Source organism: Carassius gibelio, chromosome A6 (assembly GCF_023724105.1).
Source record: "Carassius gibelio isolate Cgi1373 ecotype wild population from Czech Republic chromosome A6, carGib1.2-hapl.c, whole genome shotgun sequence".
In the NCBI taxonomy this organism is placed as follows: domain Eukaryota; kingdom Metazoa; phylum Chordata; class Actinopteri; order Cypriniformes; family Cyprinidae; genus Carassius; species Carassius gibelio.
This window is the reverse complement of record NC_068376.1, coordinates 2,441,564-2,461,846: the sequence shown is the minus strand read 5'-3', so window position 1 is coordinate 2,461,846 and position 20,283 is coordinate 2,441,564. Positions and strand designations below refer to the sequence as shown.

The window sequence follows — 20,283 nt, the reverse complement described above, 5'->3', positions numbered from 1 at the left end:
ATAGGAAAAGCACTCATGATTCAATACCTACCACTTCAAACAGAACCTTAATCTCACTGGAGCATGTCATTGTGCACGAGTAATTACCACCAGCCTCGCCAAAGCAGGTGATTCTGCCCTGGACACCAATCAACAATCTGTTTACAATGCAGCCGGGTGATACGCAGACAGTGAGACCGAATCTGATAAAGAGAGATGGGATATGAGAGTATCTCTGGATTGTAATCCTGCTCCTCTCAGTATATACGCACGCAGGCCTCTTGCACACGAGCCAAAGGTCGTCCATAACTGTCGACCCTTTTCACATTTAGGGGTAGAATTTTACCACATTTAGGTAAAATTGTATAGTGGTGAATACAAACAATAGTATTTATATTACTTTCTAACAGAGGAAAAACATATTGATATTGATAAAGGGGTTCAGAAGAGAGAACGAGGTTAAAGGATGTCATACACCCAGTTTGCTGTAATTTAATGTCAAGGTAATATAACACATAGAGTAAACTTAAGTGTACTTTAAATGTTTTTAAGAATGGAAATACAGCACTAAGAACTTTTTCTAGATTTTCTAGAATTTTCTTTCTCTAGATTCTAGATGTAAATAAGCAGGGCCTAAAACGAACATTTTCCAACACCTGCCATTAGTCAGTGATTCGTTGGAAGCACATCTAATTGTAATCTAATTGTAGCGATTCAAATTCACAGCGTTTACGGACATGTCGTTTGTGTGGAGCAGTATTTAATGTGAACCGCTCTGAGACATTGAAAACACTGTTATCATGAGCAGCTCACGTGAAAAGATCGCAACGCTTTACTTCGAAACACAAAGCACATCAGATTGCATTACAACACGGTCTGTGCAGTTTGATAATTGCACTATATTGCATTCTCAAGTGTTGGAATTATTTTTTTTTAAAGTTACCAGCCAACTGGCAATTAAGAGTTTTTGATGCTTTTTTTTTTTTACGTGCATTTGGTGCTTACCAAGTGTTAATTTTAGGCCCTGTTAATTATTGTGGAAACGCATCAGCGTCATTGTTCAAACAAAAATCTTTATCATTTATGCACTTAATTTTTTAGCAACATTTGTGCTACAGACACAAATGATGCTTTAAAAAGATCAGCTTCTTGAGGTGTGTAATTACTTTTATAAGCAATCGAAACACTTTTTTTTATCTGACAGATAATAAAAAAGCACTGATCCCATAGACATGCATTACCAATTTTTACCCACTACGCCACACTAAGCTCTCAGGCCGAAGGTGATTTATGATGATTGGTGTGCCGATCTTTATGAACAGAGATGTGTTGGGCTGATTATTGATTTCTACTCAGTAAGATAATGGATGTCCAGCTTAGCTGCTGTTTAAAGTCTTAAATACAGCCAGGATTGATAGCGACTGTCTCTCGACTGCCAACGAATGGAGAACTCTTACTACCAACTGCAAAAATTAACACATACTCAAGTTTTCTCCCTCTTGCCATAGTGAAGATATAGTAAAGTCTTACTATTCTTCATTATGTTTGTGTTACACTGCAGACTCACCTTAAAGTCCTCAATCATGTCCTGTACTGGACATCCTGGGCTTTCTGAGGGTCCCTGTGTACGCCAGGCTCTCTGTAAACTGCTGATGCACCACAATCCACACAGTTTACAGGGGCTTCCTCGTGTCTCTGACCCCCTTCCCAAATCCGCACTGTTTTCACATGGTGGAGTGTTGACTAATGATCCAGATCAACATGAATCTTCATCATAGTCAACAAACTCTATATGGACTCTTTTGGATTAAAATCTAAGGCAACTTTTCATATCAACATATCACAAGTATAGTATATATAAAAACAACACTCCAAGGCATTTACTACAGGTTTTAATTACAACATGATTTTGGTCATAAAAAAATGTAATAATGAAATGGAAAGTATCTGGAGCTTTTTCAAAGTTAAACAAGTCTCTTTTGAAACAATAATAAGACTCGAGGGTCAGTCGATGCAGTGAATCTGAACTATCACTTTGCAGTTTGCACAAAAAGGTTTTCTTCCGTGATGCTTCAGACAACTCTATTTATTTAGCACAGCTGTGGAAAAATCAAAAGGCCAGAGTTGTGCAGCAGTGTAAAAATAGCAGAAGACCCTTGTGCAGACAGAGATGAAACTGTTACTGCTCACAAGAATGAGTCATTTAAAGGCCAAAACATACTCTAAACAAGTACATCTACGTGAACTCTAAACTCAAGTACAAGGGATGCTATTGCAGATATTACTGAAACTCTTCTTCTATGGACACTACTGTCATGTTTTGCTGTGCAATTTAGTTCAAATGAATGTTTTATAGCCAGCTACCTACACAATAACACAGCTGTTTTAATTGCACAGACATTTAGCAAAGTAACTCTCTTGGGTTCTGGAGATTGAACATCATATATGTACAACAGGACCTTGCACACTTTCATATTGTATGTTTCTGGCCTGAAGCAGCAATGTAAGCTATATAATGTGAATTAACACAGACTGAGAACAGAAGAGCCGAACGTCTTCTGGGGAGGATTGTAAATGCTGCTTCTTAAATAAGAAATATTTTTCTTTCCTCTTCTCTCTCTCTCTCTATCCTCTCTTTCACACTAACAGTTCTCTTTAATCTTATTTGCATTCATATTACCTCACCAGGTGGTACACCAATCAGAGGTAAGAATGCTGAAAACAGAAAATATCCAAATGCGTCATCATTCGATTCCTCTCTCACCCCCAAGTGTCCCCCTCCATCACCCTGTCCCCACCTTCTCTCTCATTCTGGAGTCTTTCTCTTCATCTTCCTCCTCATCTTCGATCCGGCCTCGTCTCTGTGCATGAACCTCTGCTCGTCTGTCTCACTAATGGACGTCTGATTCAGTCTTACTGAAAATAATACATCCCTATACCAATCAAAAGACACAAAAACAAATCCATCTGATTACCATTTTTATGTATATAGTATATATATTATTTTTGTCATATGTTATTTTGAGGATCCTCATTGAGAATATAGCAATAATTACCAAAAAGGCTGAAGTTAAATATGTGAATGTGGGGAAATGAGCTTAACTGTCATTTTGTGCAGAACTGACCTTTACTTACTGTCCAGATGGCTGACAGTTTGTCTGATCAATAACTGAGGAGAGTTGCAGTGTGGCTTGAGAAATTGTGAGATACCTGAACAACATCTCATTCCCAGCAGCAGAAAAACGTAATGTCATAATGACAGTCTGTATTAACCGAGCACCTCTCGTCTCCGGCTGAAGAGTCCAGAACGGCTCAACTGAGGGATAGAAAACTCACCACTGATATGACAGGACTGATGTAGAAGGAAAGAAATGCAAGATTTGACTGTAACTCTGAGAGAATATCAGGGTGAGAAAGTGAGATGAGACAGAGAGAGGGCAGAACAGCATCTTTCAATGTCAGGATGACACCGGCGCTTCAGATGTAATACATGATAGAAAAAGTCTGCTTTCCTGATGACTAGAGAAGAAGAGACAGTAGCTCTGTTCCAAACACTGCTGAGCTGCATTTCTATGTACTGCAACAAAAAGCCATTACAAACAGCATAATTAAAAAGATACCTAATACCAAATCAAAGAGTCTTCACCTTTCTAGGAAGATACTGGAAGTAATTTTTTCTAAAATTATAAATATGACGTGTGCATAGGAATAATTTTAACCTCTCGTTCAACACAAAAAAGAATTAAACATGCATTAGGTGTGCGATTTGTGCTTTAACTGTGTATTTTATTATTTCATTACGCTGACACAGAGAATGATGGGAAAATTAGTTTTACATAATTGGTGGTGTTTACTTTTAGATTAACTTACATTGCATTTAAGCGACACATTGTGTTATTTTAGAACTATATATTTAGTTTCATAATTTAGAATTAGGTTTTTTTTTTATGTTTAATGTTTTCACTTTAATTTTAGTTAAAGGTTTAGTATTTCTGTGTTTTTTATATGTTTGTATAGTTTATTATTATTATTGTTTAGTTATTTCCTTATTTTTAGCGCTTTAAAATATGATAAATGTTCTCTTGGCAAATAACCAAAATAAAATAAGTGTATATTTTAGGTAATATTTATTTTATTTCAAGTAATTAATTTTTTGAATACTTTTAGTAAACCATAATAACCCTGGGTGATCCCCAAAGGATTTTATTTTTTACATTTCACAGCTCACTTGGGTTTGGAACAGATCTCATATGTTTGTGTATGTGTTTATGTGTGCTGTAAATGTTTTAAAGACTCTCGTGGAGCGAGGTTAATGCTCAGGTCCCATGCACTCACAGTCTTTCGATAATGTTTCTATTGTTAATGCACACGTTCAAACCCATCCCATAATGCATTTCAGGAATACTTCTGAAATACTCTTTGACAGCATATTTATTTCTCACAGTGTGCTTCCATCATCCACAGATTGCATGATGTATGTCACATCACGCAAACAGCACCGCCATACTAAAACACCTAATGAGCTAATGATTTTTGTCAAAAACGCAATGTATATGAACCTTTTGTGTTAATTTATGTGTTATCAACAGAATGCCGAACCCAGGTAAGTGACAGTGTGAAGACGGAGATAATGAACTGCGAGATCTTTATGACATTGCCATCAGAAAAAAACAAACTTTTAGTTTTAGTCCACCTGGATCTGCTTTTGTTTGCAGTATTTCTTGTCAGTGGATTTCTTAAAGATGTATTGACAGTAATTGCAACGGTTGTATTACCTCTCGTTCTCTAAGAGCACGACTTTGTCTCGGCTCGCAGAATAGCAGAGCTTATGTACAGTGACGTTTATAGCTGGCATAGCCTGCAGGTCTTTGTACTTGCCACAATGAATAAATAACGCCGTTTGCTTTAGATTTATTGAATTATGGAGTGAAAGATGTTGCTCTTTTCTTTCTGTGTTTAGAGAGACAAGAAAGGTCATATGCCAGCCGGGTGTTAGTCAGTGTGTATGTATGTGTTGTTTAGGCAGAAAAATAGTTTCTGTTCCTCAGGCTGCCTTGGTTTAAAGCGATGGAGGTTGAGATTGTTTGTGAGTGTGTGAGAGAGCGTTTGTGATTGTGTGTGTTGTGTTTGCAGGGGCTCTGCAGATTGAGAACAGCGAGGAATCGGACCAGGGCAAGTACGAGTGTGTGGCGGTGAACAGCGCAGGAACACGCTACTCCGCTCCTGCCAACCTCTACGTCAGAGGTAAGATCTGCAACCAAATCCAAAACCCCATCCCATTTCACCTCGATCTGCTCTCCACACAGGCTTTAGCACGGCCAGAACAGGACCTGTCACTCAAAAGCTAACGTTTCTCTCTAATCACCCATTTGTCTTAACAGAAACACAGTTCTGCAGCGGAGAACTGCTCCATTGGTTTCCAGTTTTGAATAATCGAGAAATGTTTTCCACACAGCTTTTGCTAAATAGTGATGCATAGTAAACAGTATTTGCCTAGATATGTTTTTACTTCACTTTATCATTTAAAACCTTTGAACTTTTACTAGAGTATGTTAAATTTGACTAAATTTTAAAGTTACAAATCTATACATTACTGTATAAAGTGAAAAATTATACATAGATTTAACAGGACAAACATGTAATTTTACTTTAAAATACTTGTAGCAAAAAAAAAAAAATTACGTTGAAAAAAAATCTAACGTATATTTTAAGGGTATGTGTATTTTTACTTATTTTATTTATATATATTTTTAAACATTTTAGAACATGAACTGCCACTTTTATGACCATTTTGAGCAAACAAATCTTTGAATCAATATTTTAATCCCGAATCAGTTCATTGAAATGAATAGTTTGAAATTCACTTAAATTAATCATACTCCTTAACTATAAAATTACAAGCTTATCTTTACACTTAATATACTTTTTAAAAGCTTTTAAATCCAAGATGATTATAGTTGATTTACACTGATATATTTTAATAGCTTTTTTTCACAGTGATCATTGCTATTTCTATTATTTTTGACATATTTAATGTGTTTTAACTTATTAATTCCATAACTTTACAGTTTATATTGCATTAGTTGTTAGTTGTGAGGAGGTCGGCCTTTCACCAGAGATCATTAAAAGTCTTAAAGGTCTTAAAGGTACAGTAGCAAATGCAGCCTGTTTAATTGGTAATGCGAGAGAGAGGTACATTTTTTGTGCATGAAACCTGATTAGCATTATAATTGGACTTCAGGAACAAGTGCAGAATATATTTAAAAATAGTAAAGAGTAGCAAATGAGATATAATGCCCTCTAATGCTGCTGGTCATGAAGGCTGGAGGAAAGTGTTGTCAGGGCTTCATCAAGGAAAGGACCGTGTTGAGACTTGCAGACTAGAACGGAGAATCCCGTTGTGGAAATTCCCTCATTAATGTTGGGATCTATTACAGCAGATGTAGAGACCACTGAAGCCTTGTTTCAAAGAAATGCCTTATTTAACAGCCACTTTTGCCTGGCAAGTGCTTAAAGGACACTTCAAATTCAGACCTTCAAACATGGTGATACATTGTTCTTCTGAATTTTTACATTTGTGTATGTGAAATGAAAACAGGGGAAATGAGAACTAGACACAAATCTTTGTCCATACATTTTCCTGGTCTTCTTCCTCAAGGCCTCGACCAATCGGAGAGAAGCTCATATAAATGATGCATCGTGCAGATCATATTGTGTGAATTCTCTCAGGAGCCCTTTGATCTTTACACAGACCACACACGCTCTCAGGACTTGCCTTTTGATGAATGACATTTAATATATATGTATGAGCATCTGATGCTTTATGGTTGAGAGAGAGATGCTCTCATTTTGTAAGTCCATGAATTTTTCACTGGTAGTGTCATACTCTTATTGCTTTTCTATTCAAGGGTTTGAATATGTGGTCTTTATGGTCAAGTGAACTCTGTAGGCTTATCACTGTGTGTGTATGCATTTCTCATCCATTGTTATTCTATAACTGATGAGTAGGGCTGGACGATAGAGCCATTCAATAATAATGGCAATATCTCAATATTTTAGTATTTGCTTTAAATGATTTTGTTTCATTGCAAGGAATTTTTATTTTAACCAAACAGTTACTACATGTAAATTCAAGATTGTTAAAGTTAAATACAGTAAAAAATATTTTTAAAATAATCAAGAATTGCTTTCGAATGCTTGTTTTTTCACTGAATGAATGAGAATATTTTATAATTCTGAATAGTATTGCACAGTAAACATAACAGCATTTACTAGTAAACACATCAGCATTGGTTAAGATATATATTTGACTAAATATTAAGGCATATAAATTGCCTCACATGCACTTTCATGAATTGATTTACTGAATCAGTGAATCAATTGATTCCTGAATTGATTCATTGAAACTGATTCACCTAAATGAATCAAACGTACCATCTTATCACTGCTTTAAATACAGTCAGTGTTTATAATCTTGTCGGCCAGCCCTGCTAATGAGAATGTTTTCTGTATGCTGTGAAGTGGTTTTGTTCTTCTTTATAGTCTGTCTAACAAGTGTCTCTCTCCAGGTGTTCAAACTTCACTTACACACACGTACTCTTAACAGATCTCTTCTGAACGCTGTGTGTGGGCCTGTGTGTGATTGTTTAGTGCATTTCCTCCCCGTCTCTCTTTTACTCTTATTTATCTGTCTTTTTTTCTATGCTTGGGTTCAACTGCAGTGAGTAGGTGTTTATCACTGTATATAGGAGTGATCATTTCATAACTGCTTATCCTTTCATGTGAAAGATTGTGTGTGTGTGTGTGTTCACTCTCATTCTCATGTGCCTTATCACACTCAGACCCTCAAGCACTGTTGAGGGTCTTGCATCATGCTTCTTCTGTGTTTGTTTATTTGTGTGTGTGTTTGTGCTGTTGTAAATGTGTAAGTTGTAGGCAGAAAGAGATTGCAGAGAGACATACCATAGGTTAATTCATTCATTTTACATGCACACAGGTGTACATGTACAATTCAGTCCTTTTTATTCTAAAAATGCAAGCATTTTTCTTGTTGGGTAGGGTTGGGGTTAGTCTATAATAATTATATAGTAATTTGCTCCTGCGGTTAGTCATCACCACTGCAAGGCAAGAATGCATGTTAAGTACTGTATTTTCTGGAATATGTCACTTTTCTATCATCTGAATCGTGCTGCAAACTTAAATATTGCAAAGCGACTTGTGTGATGCATTTAACAAATTCATAAATTTTAACAAATACTATAAATATTGTCTGGCACTAATGTTTATAGTATTTATAATGTTTGCAAACCTTTCATTCACTGATATTTTATATTATTTATGAGTGTAATAATGCCACGCAACTGTAATAAGAATATGTGACCAGTGCATCTTTTTTTTTCTCTCTCTCTCTGCAATTTTGACCCCGTGCAACTTATTTTTCAGAAAATACAGTATGCGCTTGCAATGTATCGACTTCAAATCTGGCCTGAATGTAATGCATAAGCTGTCATAAAATACACCTTGATTTATAATACAAGATCAAATCTGTAAATGAATGGATGTGTGAGTGTGTTTTGGGGGTGTGATTGTCTCCATGTTCTCGTCTCACATATCTTTTATGGATAAGCGGAATATTTGCCTGTTTTACTCTCTCTGTTTCTCCTTGTCTTCCTCCTCCTCCTCCTCCTCCTCCACCTCTCTTCTCTTTTTTTCCCTTCCTCCATCATCATCGCACCCTGCCATCCAAAATCAATCCACTCCTCACTCTCAGACCAGCGGGAAGGTGCGTTCTTTTCACTATCTCTCCTCCTACGCAGAGGGTCGGCCGGTGGACGGGAGGCGGCGTGCGTCCCCTGCTGTCATGTGCTGTCTCTCTGGAGCTCTGCTCTACCTGAATCTCTCTCATCCCCCTCTTCCACATGCATGATGCTGTCTCGCATTTCAGCTTGGCCTTTTTCTTCATGATGCATGTGTCAGAACTGTGGATGTTTTGTAGTTTTGTGTAAAGAGCCCTAAAGCAACTTCAGGGATCTTTTAGGCTGTTTTCACACTTCGACTACTTAGTTTGAACCTGAGATCGATGTGTTGTGTTTTTTGGCTTCATCTATGGTGCATTTGTTTAAAAAAAAATGGAAACCAGTGTTGAGTCTTTCAGTTATGCTTTTTTTATTTGTTTTGTGTTGTTTTACATGCATACCAATTGCAAACTGCAAAAGCCCAAAAGAAACATCCATCTGGTCCATGTTTTAAAAACTGCACTTCTAGTTTGAGTTGTTTCACATTTAGCTGTGAACTGCTGTCCTATAGCAGTGTAAGGACTCTTCATCATACAACTGTGTTTTTGTTCCTTTGGTTTTTACCAAGGTTATTATAGTTAACTAAAACTAAAACCATGAAAAAAAGTAATGTTGCATGATAGTTACCTTAAAATATCTAAACTTATTTTAAGCTAGTTACCATTATAAATAAACATAAACACATTATTTTATTAAAATGGAAACTGAAAATATAAAATAAAAACTTACCCAAAATAATAATAATAAAAACTGTAATAGTATCTCAATGATACTCAAATTACATTACATTACACTTGCATTTATCTCCTGGCATCATCTCAGAAGATGCGAAGCATGTGAAGTGTGAAAACACCCTTTGTGTCACAAGGATCTCTGGCAGATATTTTGTTTGTCTGAAGTATTTTTATGTACAGACGTTTTCTTGTGTGCATGCTCATGTTTTAGGGAGGTGTTTTGTACAGCGTAGTCTGTCAGCATCATTCTCTCTAAATGAACAGGATGATTTCCTGTTGTTTAAAGCCTGAACTCAGAGGTCAAAGAACAAACAGAGGAATCCACCCTTAGCTTTGCGGCTCAGACCTGTTTATATACCAGTTCAAATTTCAAAGATGGCAGCAATCCCCTCTCTGCTCCATCTTCAGAGGGCTTGTTCTGTGAACTGCCAGAAAGCCTTTTGAGCTCTCAAGTATTTAAGCTGGCTAAAGCAGCTTTCATTGTTTGTTCTGGATTCAGTCATTTGGTGAGGACTTCCGATGTGGAGAACAATACAAACAGACAGCAAATAAGATGGCAGAAAGCAAAAGAGGTTTTTCGTCCCAGCGTTGTTTGTTTAAAAGAGTGTCATTATCCTTCCAAAAACCCGGTGCGATTGAACCCGGGCATCTGTTCTTCATATAGGAGGAAGACAATGTCCTCCTTATGTCACATTTTTGCAGAAACAAGCCGTTTCAGTTGGGCTAGAACAATGCATGACATTGACAAATTAGCTTTTTCCCTTTGAAGTGTGGAAGCTTAAGGAAAATAGAAACAACATACTGTCAAAGAATATGGTGGTTCAGGACACACACAGCAAATGTCCTTAAAAAAAGTAGCTTCCAGTTTGCACCAAAAAAGTTTTACAGTTTTATATATTATATACAACTTTATATTGCATTCCATTCAGATCATGATTTTTATTTATTTATTTTTTGTTTGTAATTATATTTTCTTGTTTTTAAACAACAAAAACTGACCATGTTTTGCACATAAAGGCTGCATTTACACTGCAGGTCTTGAAGCCCAAATCCGATTTTCTGACAATATCCGATTTTTTCCACAACCAGCTTACATCATCTTTTAAAAGTGACCCGTATCCAATTTTTGCATTTACACTATACACTGCTGAAACTACCAAACGTAGACGTTCTGACCCAGAAAAGGAAGTAAAACAGCACGAAATACAATGGATGCAGATGCAAATCAAATTATACATTGTTTTCCACAATATTTTGAAAAGTCGACAAAAAAAAATCTGCAAAACATTGGTCTCGTACGGCAGAGAAAAAAGAAGAGCCCTTGTTGCAGCCCTGTGCGAATTTCGCACCTATTATAAGTCATGTGATCTCAGTTGGTGGTGTCCACCTGAGTTGACGTCACTTTTTTAATGACGTACGACTCTCATTTACTGGGGAATATCTGATTTGTCTGCTTACATGGCACAAGCAAATGCACGTATCTGATCCATATCCGATTTATTACCACATATGAATGAGGCCTGAATCCGATCTGAGAACATCGGAATCCATGCATTTTTTTCCCTACTTACATGTTCACCGGTCATATCCGATCTGTGCCACATGAGAGGAGAAAAATCGGAATTGGGTCACTTGAACCATGCAGTGTAAATGGGGCCAAAGTTGCACCTTAAATTTTAAATAATGCTATTATATGTTTATTAGATGCATTTCATTATGCAGAAATAAAAATGAGATATTTTGGCATGGTTGTGTGCATAATTAATGCAAAACAAAAACAAAAAATAATCAATCAATTTGGTTGTATATTATTTGTTTATTTAATTATTTTTAAACAGATTTAGGGAAAAAAATATTTAAAAGTCCAGAAACCAGTAGAATCATTGAAGAATATACAGTATATAATGTAACATTAGGAACTTTCAAATAACCATATGGCAAACGGTTCCTGATAAAGAGGTTCTGGTTGGGTTGACATGTCCCAGGTTTCTGGCAGTCGTTTCTAGGTCAGCCCGATCTCTGTGCTGATCATCTCTTCAGGTCTTCAGGTCTTCATGTCTTAATGCATAATTCACTTGATATAGCCTTGGGCGAGATATCTTACACGCTGTTGTTCTGCAGTCTCTCTCATTGGCACCTGCAGAGCACAAATTAGACATTTCAACACCCTGTAGTCATAAATTCGACTTCTCTTGTCTATTATAGAGAACATTCACGCACATCTACTGAGGAAGGTTTTTTCTTCTTCTTTTTTTTTGTCACTAATTTTACGTATATATTTTTGTTTGTTTATTTGTTTTATGTTTTTGTAGATGCAACCGTATATCAGTGAGGGTCAGACTAAATCCAGCCAACCTGGCAGTTTCAAAAGATTTACTCTTCTTTGGCACGTTGTTCTTGGACCCTGAGTTCATGTTTCTCGTATTTCTGTAAAGCACTTGTTTGATGCTGATTAGAGACTGGTTCTCAATAATCCAGCAGAAGATTCACAGCGAGTTGAAACCACAGAAGACGGTTGAGCTGTTGTGTCCATCCCTGACAGCAGAAACATTGGCAGGATCAGGAGTTTGCTTGTTGTAGAATCCCTCTCTGATCACAGCTTGTTTCGGAGAGTTATCCAACCATGTTTTATTTTCTGTTGAGCAGACAAAGTTAAAATTGGTATCTTTGCACTATTTTATAAATGTTTTATTATTTTTTCATTTATTGGTGTTTTAGTCTGTGGGTCACACATACATGCTCTGTTGACTATCGCCTATGTGTGCTTTTTTGCTTCATGCTTGCATGACCATTGATGTGCATGGAATTGTTTATGTGTGTACATGCGTGTGTATGAAATTGCTTGTGCACTGAATAAACCCCATCTACCTACAATAACCTCACCTTCAAAACCTCCTCTCTCTCTCTCTCTCTCTCTCTCTCTCTCTCCTTGCACTCTCTTCCTCTTTTCAGATTGAATGTGTGCATGCATGCATGCATATGTGTCTGTCTGCATGTCTAACTGCAAGCTTTCATTGCTCTGTTAACACTCCCAGCAATATTCTCACGAGATCAGTGACTAAAGTCAGCTCAGCCCATTCTCTAATCTCACCATGACTGCTGGCATCACTCACATCGCTCACGCCAGTCTGTTTTACTAGCCAGCAGAGACTTCACAAACTTTCTTAACAACCTCTAACTGGGTGAAACTCTTGCCATTATGTCGTGACCATCCCTCATGTCCATGGGTAACATCATCCTCTCTATGTACAGTGACTAACATGGATTAATGTGATGTCTCTCTTGCACTCTTACACCTGCAGGCATTCCTGCCCGACTAACAAACTTAACTCAATCCCAAAAGTCCAAACTCTGTGTGTATCTCTCAGAGATGATGATCAGTCCGGCCGCCTCTGGCCACGGACAGTACAGATCACACACTAGAAGCACAATTTGCTCAGTGTTTACCTGGCTTGAATCAAAACGTTTTGAAATTAATTTTAATTTACGGTACCTGCACCTCAGCGAAAAAAAACTGTACAAAAAACTGAGTTAAAAGTTTTGTGGTTAAAAGAAATTATGTGGCCTAACCGAGTGCTATTTTGGCCTTTACTAGCCACTATCATTTGTCACTTTGTCATTGTTTTTTTGTTTTTTTTGCATTGCATTGCATTGCATTGCAAAAATTTTGGAAACTCATGAGCTGAAAGCTTCGTTCTATGCATTTAATTGGATGTGATTAATTTTTTCTTGCATACTATATGGTTAGAGTTAGGATGAGGGTTTGGTTCAGGGTTAGTTGCATGTAATTATGCATAATTTATTGTTATTACTATAGCAAGTAAATGTAACATCTGTAACATGGACTCGGTAAAATAAAGAGTTACCCACCTTACCCACTGTAATAATGCTGAAAGTGAAAACTGTCCTTATGTTGTGACAGAGCGAGATGACTGATTATTGTTGGTCTTTGGGTGATAGTTAATGCTGCACTTTCCAGAAACTGCATTCAAGTCAAATAAATACTGAGCATTTGTAATCGCTCAGCCGCATACTTTCCTCATTTATCAGCAATCATTTCCTCTGTGAGGAAATGAGCAGGTAATGTTCAGATTTGGATGAGAGAAGTGAGACTTGTTTATCCATGAAATATAGGCAGACGTCTGGCTGCAGAGCTCCTTGTTAAACTCAGCTGCCATCTGAAAACAATTCCTCTTTATATAAGGAGAGACATTATAAAAGATCGGTTTATTAGTGGGCTCTCCATGGACGCTCTCAGAAGGCTGTTTAACCATGAAGTCTACAGAATATGCTTCTCGTTATGGTTTGCCCTGGAGATACACAGTGTGTTTGCTGTGAATTCAGTGGACAGGATGGTTTGGCTTTGGCTTCACACCAACTAAACATGGTGAGGACATTCTGCTGTCAAATCATGGCATTATTGATCTTAATTAGATGCAAAAAAATAAAGGTTTACAATGTTAGAATGGACATTGTCGTGCCAATATTTAAATAAGGCATATGGAAATATTTTTTTTTTAGCAAAAAGGCAGCATATACTGTATATAAAAAAGGCTGTTGATGTTAAATTAGCCGTACAGTCTCATTGATTGCTGAAGGCATAATCAAATTATTGATAATCATAAATAAACAAAAATGCAAGGGGTGGCGAATATTAGAAACTTTATAAGTGACAGGCATTGGAAATCTCAGCTTTCAGAGTCTGAATATCCCTGTTTATATCTATGAAATAATAAAGGAAATGTGCATTGCGCTGCAAATCTATCAGTCACAGGGAAGACATTCACCTGTCCGCCGAGATCCTGAGCGTCTGTCAGTCCAAGATAGTGTGACAGAGACCTGAAATACAGAAAAAAGCACTGCACACCTCAGTGCTACTGGAACTGATTTTACTGACTTTGATTGATGTTACTCTTGACTATATATTTGTAATGCAGAGTTCATTTAGTGATATAATGGTGAATAGCTTTCCAGCTCTTTGGCAGAAGTTGAATTTAATGAGACAATACGAACACTCGACTGTAAAGACAAGAAAGGCGTTGAAATGTATTTACTGTCAGAACAGGCTCTTATATGGTGAATGTTTAGTAAATTAAGGCTCTCAGCTTTGTTACTTTGATTATGCTTGGCATTTGTCCGATCAGATTAATCATTAAGATATAGAGAGAGCTAATTCATATCTCTCATAGCTACAGTGCAGACCCTAGATGTCATTGGTGTATAGTCAGAGCCATTCCTGAAGCATATTCCCTGCCCTTCTGTATCTGTATTCTGCTTATTACATCATCTGCGCTCCTCCAACAGTCCGCCGAGTGCCACCACGTTTCTCGATCCCACCCACCAATCACGAGGTGATGCCAGGCGGCAGCGTGAACCTCACCTGCGTGGCGGTGGGCGCTCCCATGCCCTATGTGAAGTGGATGAAGGGGGAACAGGAACTCACCAAAGAGGAGGAGATGCCCATTGGCAGAAATGTGCTGGAGCTCACCAACATTCACCAATCGGCTAACTACACCTGTGTGGCCATATCTTCCCTGGGCATGATCGACACCACGGCTCAGATCACCGTCAAAGGTAAGAGACGCTTCACCTCAGATATAAGTCACGCAGGGGCTGCTTAAGGTTTGCACTTGTATGAAAAGTAGTCATGCTTATATATAATTAAAGATACACTAACATTCAAAGGTTTGAGATGTTTTGACGTTTTTGAAAGAGGTATTTTTATGCTCACTAAGGCTGCATTAATTTGATAAAAAAAAAAGTTAAATAATGGGTAACACTTTATAATAACTGCATGCTATTAATCATTAGTTAAGCATTAGGAAACAGTTAATTCATCATTTATAAAGCATTAATAGACATTTATAAGCAGTTTATAAATACAGATATAAATGCTTTAAACCTGATTTAAAAGCATATCTATAATGTATTTAATAATTGTTTTTTCATACTTTATTAATGATCAATTTATCATTTCTAAATTAAGTATAGCATTATTTACACACCAGTTATTAAGGAGTTGTCAGTGGTTCATAAGATCACTTAGAAATTGTAAGTAAATGATTAATAAACTATTAAAATGTGCATTCATCTTTTTATTCAGACATATAGTAATAGTTACCTATAGTGTTAATAAATGGTTTATTAACATTTATTTCTACTGTAATTCAGGGTTAATTTCATGTAATTGTTATTATCTATTTTTGTTAGCTCATCTAAAGTGAGGACTATTTATGCCTTGTAAAGCTTTTACAAATGAGATTTAAAGGCTGTTAAAATTTCTATGTTCTGTATCACTGTGTTGTGTTTGTTTCAGTTTTTTTGTTTAGAAGATAACTGAGCATTTAAATATCCTTTATAAATGCTTTACAAGGCATAACTAGTCCTCACTTTAGATGAACTCACATAAATAGTTAACAGACCACTACTAAATGCTTTATAACTACCTGAATTTACTACATTTCTTGTGATCTTATGAATCACTGGCAAGTCCTAAATAACTGGTTTGTAAATAATGCTGTACTTCATTGAGAAATTATAAATTGATCATGAATAAAGTATGAAATTACACATTATAGATATGCTTTTAAATCAAGAATAAAGCATTTATATCTGTATTTATAAACTGATTATTACTGTCTATTAATGCTTTATAAATTATGAATTATCTGTTTACTAATGCTTAATTAATGATTAATAGTGTGCAGTTAATATAAAGTGTTACCAAATAATGTAATGTTGTGAAATAGTATTGCAATTTCCTTTTAAATATATTTAAAGATGTAATTTTCATCATCATTACTCCAGTCTTCAGTGTCACATGATCCTTCAGAAATCATTTTAATATGCCGATTTGCTGCTCAAGAAACATTTATGATTATTCTTATTAATATTAATGTTGTAAAGAGTTGTGCTGCTCAATATTTTGTGCATACTGTGACATTTTAATTAGCAATTATTTGAAATATAATTTATTTTGTAATTTTATAAATGTCTTTACTGTCACTTTTGATTGATTTAATGCATCCTTGGTGAATAAAAGTATATTTTTGTTAATAAATAATAATAATAATAATAATAAAATTAGTTGTTAATTTGTTGGTTGGATATTAAAGAAAAAAATAATAATTTTGTTTGTGAATTAGTTATGCAAACTACAATTGTACCCACTTAAATGACAAGTGTATTTAAATTTTCTTTTCAAAATGTAGTAATACAGAAATATTTATATTCAAGTAAAGTAGTAATATGATATGATGCTTGGTTACATTAATTTAAATGAATACATTGCTTTTATAATCTTTGTCCATAAGTGATCCATACATCTAGCATTGATATCAGTTGTGTACTTAAAGTCAGTGATTATCTGTGATTATCTAGACGATAAGAAACAAAGCTGCTCTAATCAGACTGGGCCCAGAAACGTTGAGAGAGAGAGAGATCTCATCAATAACACACTCATGGGGATTCCCATCGACACAGACAGACGGCGCATGCAATCACCTCATCAATGTTTCATCAGAGCTGAAATGTGATGAGGAGATCTCTCTCCTCCTTTATTCTGCCTTGACAGCGCGAACAGAATCTCTGAGCTCCGAATCATCATTAAGGATTATTTTTAGCACTGTTGTGCGATAATGAATCCATTCGAAACATTTCATTGTCCCAAATTTATCATGTTAAACGCTTGCGTGAAAGAGCGCACTCTCTGAATTACCGTGCTGTGAAATCTAGAAAGAGGCTACACTCTGTGTCATGTTGTAAATACTGTTGTTCTCACACAACGGTTTAAAGATTTGAACAATAAGATGATGCTAAAACACAAATAGGTGTGCTCGTACACCAGAATATCATACACACCTAGGAATGGGCTCTTTAATTCTAGCTCGTAAGCACAACTAACAACTCACTCCAAATCATTAAGAGCATGATAGCAACTCACTGTAAGCCACTCAGGAAACCAGAGACTCTTGCAAGTACAATACAACTCGCTCTATCCACCTTTTTCCTTAATGCAGAAGTAAGCCTATGGGTGAGAATTCTGTTTCATTAGCTGCTTTAGGTAATTAACGAGGAGAATAACAATGTGCAGAAAACGGAAAACTCAGTACATGATTACATATTATTCACCAAATAGCAATAAGGTATTCATATTGAATGATTATCCCAATTTTTCTGTTTGCATGTAACCATTATTATTATTTTTATTTATTTATTTATTTTGTCAGCTGAACCTCTTTCACCTATTTACTTGAAGAACCCCTGAGAGTTGAAAATGTGTATTTTAATAATTAAGCATCACATTTGCATGTTCACAGTTCTCTGATGATGGTTAATGGTCACAAGACATGCAGGCAAACAAATAAAATATTTAAAAAATTTTAGCAAGTCTTTTATTTTGATAGTTGCTATTTTAAAATGATTATGTATTTTATTTAATTATTTGATTCTCATTTAACTCACGGACCCCTTGCAGTTCCTTCACGAATCCCAGTTTGGGAAATCTTTATGTAATTGTATGTTTAAATGTACTTCATGTTGTTAATAACAATAAATGTAATATATTTTCTTTCTCTTCGTATTCTTCGCAAGATTATCATATTTAAATCAATGTGATAAACTACATAGTTCAAAAGTAAATTAAATTAAATTTATGCATTTAGCAGACACTTTTATCCAAAGCGACTTACAGTGCTTTCAGGCTATCAATTTTTATCTATCATGTGTTCCCGGGGAATCGAACCCCCAACCTTGCTTGATAATGCAATGAGTTACAGGAACACTAAAAGTAAAAAGTAGTCTGATTATAGTTTACCTTAAATGTATGACATAACTGAATAGGTTACTGACCACATTTTTGTCATGTAAGTTGCAATCAGTTACAGACTACAACTTATAAATGATCCACTCAGCACTGATTACTGTAACCGTTACTGTATTAGTTTGTAAACGTAGGCTGCTCCGAGCTCCTCATCACTCAGTGAATCAGCCTGTTTTTATGGGTGTTTCTAGGGAAGTGTGTAAAATAAAGAATTTAGAGCAGGAGTCAAAGAGAAGTTCAGCTCAATTCAGGCACATGGAGTCGAGTTACATTATTAGCATTGATTAAAGTGTGCAGCGTGTTGAGTTTATCTGGCATTACAGCGGGTTTTTCTCACTGCCGTTTCCCTTCATGCATTTTCATGCTAGCGGAGGTTAATATCATGTGTTTAGGGATTTCTTTAAGCCTCCTAAAGCAGCACACAGCCACAGGTTTCTCTGGATTTTTCTATCCATTTCCACCCTGCTGCTGCTTATTCAAGCTGGTCTGTCTGGATTCTGACAGCTGCCCAATCGCATGAAGCACAAAAGTTGTTTAGAGTCGATTTCAGAAGCTATTTGATGACGATGCAGGCATTTTTCTTTCCGCCTGTGGAAATAGAGTGAGCTGATTGAGCTGACATCGAATAATCGTAATAGCAATGTTTAACACGGCACATTTTGCTACTTTGATGTTAAATGCCATCATTAGCATGTATCTAACCTGAGAAATGTTGCGGATATATTTGCATACGTTTGGCATACGATAGCATGTCAGAATATGTGGTTTAGTTGCTGAGAAATACATTTCAAACACTTTTTCGTGTTAAGGATGATAAATAATCCAGGACATGTGGCAAAAACAGTATAGCACTGTATGATTTAGCGACTGACGATTATTATAGCATATTCTTTATTGTGTTATGATCTTATTATATTACTGTTTGTATTTTGATGTTGATTGGATTTCGACAACTGTAATTGTTCAAACTGAGAAATATTTACAGTTTTAGGAAATTCATTTTCAAGTCCTTGAAATAAATTGACAACACACACACTTCTGTTGTGCTTTAGATATAATTATGTGGCTGTTAAAATAAAGTGCACTGAGCTGTACTGCTGATTCAATTCACACTAATTAATGAAAGAAAACACATCATACTGTCCTTTTTTGGGTTACTTTAGATGCTCATGCACATGCAAGGTTGCCAATATTATCATTGTTTTTTACAATCATAATTGTCAGGACACTAAATTCATTCTTTTGCATTCTCAGCTCTGCCCCGTCCTCCGACCTCTCTGATCGTCACTGAAACCACCGCCACCAGTGTAACTCTAACATGGGATTCTGGTAACCCCGAACCCGTATCCTACTATATCATTCAGTACAGGGCCAAAGTCTCAGACAACGGTTTCCAGGAAGTGGACGGAGTAGCCTCCACCCGCTACAGCATCGGTGGCTTGAGTCCGTACTCTGAGTATGAATTCCGCGTCATGGCGGTCAATAACATCGGCCGCGGGCCGCCCAGCGGGACGGTGGAGACCCGCACCAGTGAACAGGCGCCCTCGTCTCCTCCGCTGCGTGTTCAGGCCCGGATGCTGAGCGCCACGACCATGCTGGTGCAGTGGGAGCCTCCAGAGGAGCCCAACGGACAGATACGAGGATATCGAGTGTACTACACGTCCGACATGCACTTCCCACTCAGCACATGGCAGAAACACAACACAGAGGACAGCAGCCTGACCACTATCTCCGGCCTGGTACCTGACATCACGTACGGCCTGCGCGTGCTGGCGTTCACGTCTGTGGGAGACGGACCACCTTCAGACATACTGCAGGTTAAAACACAGCAAGGAGGTGAGACATCTGCCATATCATTTATTGTTTAATGAAAGTGAGCACATGGTATAAATATCAGTGTTGTTCTAGTATTTAGTTCAGTATTTTTCATTATTAATAAGCTTTTTTATATTTT

At 36.6% G+C, this 20,283-nt stretch overlaps 1 protein-coding gene across 6 annotated transcripts in view; it reads left to right on the top strand.

Moving 5' to 3' along the window:
* The window catches only part of LOC128015253 (receptor-type tyrosine-protein phosphatase F), a 190,640-nt gene that overhangs the window by 103,083 nt on the left and 67,274 nt on the right, over positions 1-20,283 (top strand). For 4 of the 6 annotated variants that reach the window (XM_052598935.1, XM_052598936.1, XM_052598938.1 and 1 more), the window contains 3 exons: positions 5,113-5,223; positions 14,813-15,082; positions 19,584-20,165. In XM_052598935.1, the coding sequence (XP_052454895.1) occupies positions 5,113-5,223; positions 14,813-15,082; positions 19,584-20,165 (963 nt within the window). Of the gene's footprint in view, positions 1-2,667; positions 2,686-5,112; positions 5,224-14,812; positions 15,083-19,583; positions 20,166-20,283 lie in introns of all 6 variants that reach the window. The other 2 variants (XM_052598934.1, XM_052598937.1) reach the window with 1 other exon arrangement.